General features: G+C 45.8%; 2 protein-coding genes across 4 annotated transcripts in view; one reads left to right on the top strand and one right to left on the bottom strand.

Annotated features, from left to right (window-relative positions):
- Window positions 1–258: 258 nt before the first annotated feature.
- Window positions 259–7,994, bottom strand: LOC109924146 (cytochrome b5 domain-containing protein 1). The gene is made up of 4 exons (XM_020524167.2): window positions 7,492–7,994; window positions 5,976–6,052; window positions 3,598–3,816; window positions 259–888 (listed from the first exon to the last, which is right to left on the bottom strand). The coding sequence occupies exons 1-4, from the start codon at window positions 7,661–7,663 to the stop codon at window positions 658–660; spliced, it is 699 nt and encodes a 232-aa protein (XP_020379756.1). The 5' UTR covers window positions 7,664–7,994; the 3' UTR covers window positions 259–657.
- naa38 (N-alpha-acetyltransferase 38, NatC auxiliary subunit) overlaps window positions 7,732–8,077 on the top strand; it is a 6,761-nt gene continuing 6,415 nt past the window's right edge. Inside the window, exon 1 of one of the 3 annotated variants that reach the window (XM_020524166.2) lies at window positions 7,732–7,858. Coding sequence is in view for 1 of the 3 variants with exons in the window: in XM_048620082.1 (XP_048476039.1) it covers window positions 8,013–8,032 (20 nt within the window). In the remaining 2 variants the exon portion in view is untranslated. Of the gene's footprint in view, window positions 7,859–7,941; window positions 8,033–8,077 lie in introns of those variants that run through there. The other 2 variants (XM_048620082.1, XM_048620084.1) reach the window with 2 other exon arrangements.

Here is an 8,077-nt window from a genome sequence, read left to right as displayed (position 1 = left end):
TCCAAGAGAGAGAGAGAGATCTCTTTGTCAGGAGGCGGCTTTGATGGGCCACAGAGCGGTGGCAGCTGAGTCGATTGGTTGGCTGGTGAGGCCTGGGGCATGCATCTTGTTCCCCATGTGGAGTAGTCTCCTGACAGTGGCGCGGTGCAGACTGTTGTAGCCCAGAGCAGGACACTCTCAGCGGCATAGCAGGAGCCGGAGAGCCTGGAGCGGGTCTCTGATGGTGGCATAACAGCGAAGAAGGAAACTTGGACTCTCTTTAAGTTATCTTTCTTTATTTTATTCTGTGAATGGCGCTTATGTACGAGCGACGGTGCATACTTTACACTGCATTTTATTTTGAGTGTATGTGACAATAAACGATATTCAATATTCAATACCTGAAATTTGGGCAATAAATCTTGGCCTAGCCAGTGACACCCACATCCAATAAATCTATTGAGAAAACAAGAAATCAGAAGGATGAGGGGATCGAGTTATCAGCAGGAAACTGATGGACAGACCTCACCTGCTAATTCAATCAAATAGTCATTTAATAAAAGCTGATTTTATTGTGAACTTGAAAACGTTCTGATTACAAGTAGCAGGGTCATGGGTGAGAGTCAGCATTTGTTGGAGATACTGTAGGCTTTCCCTCTGGTGAAGTCGGAGCTCTCTCTATAGCACTGTTAGGTCATCATTGAAGTAGAGCAGAATGGACTGGCGATAGTCATCCGGCTCCATCTGCAGATCATAGAATGTTTCATCCTCATCCACAATCCCATTCTCCTCTAGCGTCTTGTCCATTTTCAGAGGTACCCCATCGTATTTCCATGTGTAGCTGGCTGCATGTGCATTATACTCCAGGTACCTCTCAAGAATGTCATTCACCGTCTCCTCACTGCACACCTAGTTAGCCCGTGTTTGTGGGGTTGGGTGGAAAGAGAGGAAAACACACATTGAACAAAACAAAAATATGACATGTTTTCGTTGCTCATCTTTAGTTGAAGGTGTTTTATTTTGTGAATTGAGATCGCTGTTGTTATATAAGAAACACAGCAGCCAATTTGTACACATCAGTATCCTACAAACAGTAATGCACTAAAGACCAAACAGTGTATTTTTGCAATGTTCACTGAGAGGTCAATGTCGGACCCCAGACATCGGGTAAAAAACACCCATCCACCTTGCTCTTCTTCCTTTCAGTGGCTGTGGGATCTTTCACATCCACCCAAGCATATCATTGGGCTTGGTTTAATGCCTCACCTGAGTGACAACACCTCAAATGGTGCTGAACTCCCTCAGTGTTGCACTGGAGTGTCAACATTGCTTTTTGTACTCAAGTCCAGGAGTGAGTCTTGAATCTAGAATCTTTTGCTTTATTCATTCACGGGATATGGGTGTTGCTGGCTGGACCAGCGTTTATTGATCATACCAGTTGAGAAGCAGTGGTGAACTGCCTTCTTGAGTCACTGCAGTTCATGTGCTGTAGGTTGACTCACAATGCTGTTAGGGAGGGCAATTCAGGATTTTGACTCAGCAACACGGAAGGAACGGTAATATAGTTTCAAGTCAAGATGGTGAGTGGCTTGGAGGGGAACTTGCAGGTGATGGTGTTCCCACGTATCTGCTGCCTTATCCTTCTAGATGGAAATGATTTTAGGTTTGGAAGCTGTTCAGTAGGAATCCCTGTTTATCACTTTCTGCCAACGCTACTTGGCATGCAAGTAGTCCTGTTCTATAGCTTCACTAGGTTGACACCATTTTTAGGTATGTCTTGTGGCATATGCCCTTCTGCACTCTCAATGAACCAGAGTTGATCCCCTGGCTTGACAATGATGGTAGAGTGGGGAAAATGCTGGGCTATGAAGTTGCAGCTTGTATTAGAGTACAATTCTGCCACTGGGCCACAGTGCCTCATAGATGCCCAGTTTGAGTTGCTAGATCTGTTCAAAGTCTGACCCATTTAGCACAGTGATAGTGCCATATAACGCAATAGAAGGTATTCTCAATGTGAAGACATGGGCTGTACGGTAGTCACTCTTACTGGTGCTGTCACTGACAAATATATCAATGCATACGTAAATGTAACAGGTAGATTGGGGGTGATGAAATCAAGTATGTTTTTCCCTCTTGTTGGTTCCTTCATTGCCTGCCACAGACACAGTCCAGCAGTAATGTCCCTTAGGACCCAACCAACTCAACCAGTAATGATGCTTCCAAGCCACTCCTGGTGGTGGGCATTGAAATCCCCCACCCAGAGTACATTCTGTACTCTTGCCACTCTCAATGCTTCTTCCAAGTGGTGTTTAACACACAGAGGCACTGATTCATCAGCTGAGGGAGGACGATACATGGTAATCAGCTGCAGGTTTTCTTGCTCATATTTGACCTGATACCATGGGACTTCTTGGAGTCTGAAGTCAATATTAAGGACTCTCAGGATAACTCTCTCCTTACTGTATACCACTGTACTGCCTAACTCAGAGGCAAGAACTGATACTATGAAAGAATCACTAATTTAGAAAAAGGATATTGAGGTAGATCCAGGTCCTAGGTTATTGCCGTCAGAGAAGGAACATCTTTTTAATTTCCTCCTTGGTCCTCTGAACCTTTGTATATTACAATCCATTCAGCCTATGACCAGTTTCAATAATGAGTTGTCCCCTTCAACCTATTTTCCTGCCATTTCTATTTGGCCAAGTTTGATGTGTTTGCTCTCAGAGTATTCTCCTTTGTCCCCTTCTGCAGCCTACTACTACTCTTCAGGTTTCCCCTCTCTCTCCCCCCACCTCCCAAGATCACCAGAACCCATCTGCTCGTTGTTCAGCACCAGTTTTCAACAAAACTGTTTACCTCTATCTGGAGGAAAGCAGCAGTCAACACTGCAGCTCCCCCTACCCCCACATCCAGTCCTGAAGAAGGGTAATACCCGAAACGTTGACTGCTCCTTTCCTCCAGATGCTGCCTGGCCTGCTGTGTTCTTCCAGCCTCTTGTTGGTCTACCTGGATTCCAACATCTGCAGTTTTTTTTGTCTCTAACCATGTTTACCTCTATCATTTGGTATGCTTACACTGCTGGGGTGAGCAAATCCTCCTTCTCTGTGTTACTTAGCAGTGTCAATCTTTTTCTTCCAGGGATAAATCTGTACACTAGACCAGTGTCTCTCAGAGCCCTCTCCCTCATGGAGATATACGTACAATGACTGGTGTCTCTCAGTCATTCGCTCTGCAATCAGTCATGTTCCTGGAGTGTTTTGTCTAACTGCTGAATGTTTGGATGTAAGACTCTGCACTGTTCTATGTGTAACCTAAAAATAGATGGTTTGAAATATTGATCAATTGTCAGAACACATTAGTGACTTCAGCTTTCCTGAAAACAAACTCTGTCATGCGATGGCCCCCCGCCACCTCAATCAAATCCCTTCCTAACTCAAAACAAACACCAGTTAATTTTTTTAAAAATGAAGAAGTGCATATGTTGCAAATCAGAAACAAAAACAAAAATTGCTGAAAAAACTCAGCAGGTCTGGCAGCATCTGTGGAGAGAAAGCAGAGTTAATGCTGTTAGACCTGCTGAATTTTTCCAGCAATTTCTGATTAATTGAAGCTGCATACCTCAATCACTTGTTCTTGGCCTGTTAGCGTGTTGATAATACGGATATCTCTTGTTTTTTCAGTTAAATATCCAACCTCATACTTTGGATCTTTCCACCATGGCGTCCCAAAGGCATTACACCAATCACTCATTGGCATGAGGGGTGGAATGTGAGCAAAGCGACCACGAGGAGTATGGTACTTCTGGCAATTGGTGAGCTGGTCAATCTTGATGCGTATCTATGTTGGGAATGAAGAGATTCCTGTTCATTGCTCCATTCTTATGGTATACAGAGCTGCTTGCTATTTTGTGGCCTGTTCAGATGTCCCCCCCACTCTCCAGCTGACAATTTTACACAAGAGTAAGCTATTCCCGTGCCCAGAGTCCTTCACTGCCCCTGGTCCAGCCCTGTGGCTTAGTTGGTGGGGGGGCGTCATTTCTGTCAGGAGGATCGGGTCACAGAGACTTATAGAATTACAGATCAGTGACAGCAGAAGGCCATTCAGCCTGTTGTACCATGCTGGTCTTCTATACAAGCAATCCTGCTAGACCCCCTCCCCTATCTTTACCCTAAGCTGTCCAAATCTTTCCTTTTCAGAAAATGTTTCAAATTTCTTTTGAAAACCTCACCTGAAATTGTCTCTACCTCTGTCAGGCAGCGCATTCAAATCCTATCCACTCACTGTGTGGAAAAGGTATTCCTCTTGTCACAATTGCTTCTTTCGCCAAAGACTTGAAACTTGTACCCTCTTGTTATTGATCCTTCCTCCAATGAGAAAAGTTTCTCTCTATCCTCTTGATTAAATCTTCTATTAGCCTTTTCTTCTCCATATTTTTCCAATCTCCCTTCATCACTGAGATTCCTCATCCCTAGAACCATTTTTGCCCTTTCTCACTAAAGCCTTTAAATCGTTCCTAAAGTGCAGCTCCCTGAATTGAAATCTGGTTGAGACTGATGTTGTGTTCCATACAGGTTATTATCACAATTTCCTTGCATTGAAGGAAGATGAGAAAATTCCTCATTGCCTCCAAAACACCAAAACTCAGCCCTCAGCTGACTGAGGAGAAGAGGATCCAAAGACCAAAATCTCAAACCAGATTAAGGTCAAGTTTTATTGGGCAGCAATGATCTCCAGGCTCCCACATGCTTCAGGGACTTGCACAGCAAACAGCCAGCACCTCACAAGACTGGAGAAGCACCACCAGCATGGCCTTCATAAGAGTCTCCAAAACCTGTGGCGACATTGGGAATCCAGCAGCACACTGAGGCATTAATTACTCCAAACCAGCTCCCGTAGGTGGGGCATGCCATTTGTATCTTTGACAGCTGATTCTGGAAATCACTACACTATTCGGAACAGCAGAAATGCTTTAGGATGGTCCTCAAAGCCTCTTCAAAGTGGTTATACATTCCGTCCACCACAACCTTTCTTCACCTGGCATGTGACTAACCGAAATGGGGCAGATTCAGTTGGGAGGCGCTAATACACTGAGAGGCTTCGTTGGGTATGTCAGACGGCATGCACAAACCTCACAACAACCCAAAATGTTCAACCCAATAGGTGCACATCTAAATACTTCTTCAACGTAATGATGGTTTCTGTCTCTACCACCATTAGAAGCACTGAGTTCCAGATTCCCACCACCCTCAGGGTGAAAATCTTTCTCCTCACATCTCCTCTAATCCCTTACCTTAAATCCTCCCTGGGCATTGATCCCTTCATCAAGGGGAAAAGTTTCTTCCTGTCTATCTTATGTAAGCCCCTCATAATTTTATACACCTCAATCATGTCCCCTCTCAATCTCCTCTGCTCTAAAGAGAACAGTCCCAGTGTGTCCAATCTCTCTTCATAACTGAGACTCTCCAGCCCAGGCAACATCCTGGTAAATCTCCTCTTCACCTTCTCCAGTGCTATTATATTCCTCCTATAAAGCAAATTCCACAACTGCACACAGTGCTCTAGCTTTACCAATGTTTTATACAGTTCTTTTTAAAACACAGGAACCTGGTCAACATTTTCTGTTAAATTGATTCCATCAGAGAGATAAACCAGGGAATTTGCATGCTTTGATTAAATCATTAAGTTCTGTGACGACCCAGTAGTGGATTTTGAGAATCACTGTAGTTTCCCAAGTGTGCTAAACGCCAGGTTAAATATGGATAGGGCGATGCTGGGTACTGTAATCCAAGCAGCATCATGATGCTGCTTGGCCTGCTGTGTTCATCCAGCCCTGCACCTTGTTGTCTCGGATTCTCCAGCATCTGCAGTTCCTACTATCTCTGGGTACTGTAGTCCCTGGTCGGATGGTGAATTATTAAAATTGTTGCTAAAATCCTTTGGTTGATGCTCTTTGTCTTCAGTTTCATTTCCCCTGGCAGCTGAGATTCCATACTTACATCTTTACGCTTCTCATCAAACCAGTGGCTGATATCTTGTCCAGCTGCTTCTAAAATGGGTCTCAGTAGAATGTCACCTGGATGAGAGGGAGAATACAGAATCAGCACAGCCAGGATACACCACAAAAGATACTGTCTGCCAGCTATATCTTCTGGTTATTATCACAATTTCCTTGCATTGAAGGAAGATGAGAAAATTCCTCATTGCCTCCAAAACACCCAAACTCAGCCCTCAGCTGACTGAGGAGAAGAGGATCCAAAGACCAAAATCTCAAACCAGACTAAGGTCAAGATGTAAATGAAGTGCTTTCCATGCCATCGGTTTTGAACCCCGAATCGCCAGCTAAACCAGAGCCAACAGGAAGGAAAGATGCAAAATGTTGAGGTCATCACTAAAAGAAGATTTGTATTGACATAGCACCGTTCAGGACCACTGGAGTCATAGGGTCGTACAGGCCCTTGGCAGATCAAAGTAATTTTCAATTAACAAAATATTTTGCAGTACATTGTTGTTGTTATACCAGAACCACGTCATCTCATTTGTGCACAAGAACGTCCCACAAACAGGAATGTGATAATGGTCAGATAATTATTTTTTAAACTATGTTGGCTGGAGAATGAATGTTTGCCACAGGTCTCTGGGGAGAATCCCGTCCCTCCCCTCCTCACAGCTCTGCTTTGAAATAGCAGTCACAGGATCTTTTTCAAGGGCAGATGGGGCCAACTCCCATTTCTCCACCACTCACTAACCTAAACTGCCTGCTGGTCCAGATTTTAAAATTCTCACTCATTGTGTTCAAATCCCTTAATGGTTTTGTGCCTTCTCTGTAACCTTTGCCACCCTCTTCACTTCTTCCTATCTCTGTAAAGTCCTCCAGCCCCTACCTCCCTCCCAAACTCTGTGACCGCCTCTAGTCCAAAATTTCTGCACTCCTACAACCAATACAGCCCTCTCGTGCATCCCCCGAATCCCAATACTCCACAATTGGAGGCTGTGCCTTCAGCTACTGGACCCCAAACTGTGGTATTCCCTCCCTAATCCTCTCAGGGCTTTGGTCACTGGCTGTAATCTTTCCTTATGGTTTAGGCATAGAACCACATAGGTTCAGTAATTGCTCGCATGAAAGTTGTTCCTTTCACCACAGGAAGGGCTCAAGTTGTCGTTGTGGAGGTTGATGCTGGGCTGAGTGATGAAAGTGGTGCCTCACAGCGCCAGGGATGCGGGTTTGATTCCACCCTCGGTCGGCTGTCTATGTGGAGGTTGCACATTCTCTCTGTGTCTGTGTGGGTCCCCTCTGGGTGCTCCGGATTCCTCCCACTGTCCAAAGGTGCACAGGTTGGGGTGGATTGGCCATGCTAAATTGCCCACAGTGTCCAGGGATGTGCAGATTTGGGTGAATTAGCCACAGGTAATGCAGGATTACAGTGATAGGGTGGGATGCTCTTTGGAGGGTCGGTATGGACTTGTTGTGCCGAATAGCCTGCTACCACGCTGTAGAGATTCTGAGCTCTTCACCTTTAAACTGTTCGGCTAAAGGGGTCAGGTCATAGACTTTTCCCAAGTAGGAGACCCACAAATCATTCATGGTGTTATGGACAGCCACTTCCCGACTGCTGTAGTAGCGGGAGTGCAGCACGGTCGCAGGGTGCTTCTCTCCTCCTGCTACTGCGGCCTCCTCCGTTGCCATGGTGATAATAACAGGAAGTGGCTCGGGGTACGAGTTCCGGTCCTCGGAACTACATCTCCCAGGGGGAAGCGCGAAAGCTGGGTGTTTTTTTTCAAACAAAACCACTGGATTTTTAACGCGACGCCGCCGCTGCAGCGTTTCGTGAGTAATTTTCCAGCGCGGGGCATGCGGCTCGGTTTGAGGCAGGAGAAAGGGGTAATCTGTTTACTTCTATCGTGCCTTAAAATGGCGGCCGGAGCTGAGCGCGGCCTTGCCTGGGAGTGGGGAGGGACAGAGACACAGTGGGGGTGGGGGGAATAGCGAGGGGGATTGGAGTGGTAAAGGGGCGCGGAGAGACCGTGGGGAAGAAATGGTGATGGAGGTGAAGTGGTGAGGGGGGACAGAGAGACGGGTGGCGGGGTGGTGAGGGGGGGG

Source organism: Rhincodon typus, chromosome 45, assembly GCF_021869965.1.
Source record: "Rhincodon typus isolate 14 chromosome 45, sRhiTyp1.1, whole genome shotgun sequence".
In the NCBI taxonomy this organism is placed as follows: domain Eukaryota; kingdom Metazoa; phylum Chordata; class Chondrichthyes; order Orectolobiformes; family Rhincodontidae; genus Rhincodon; species Rhincodon typus.
Note: the sequence above shows the minus strand (reverse complement) of the source record. Positions and strands in the feature narration are given on the sequence as shown.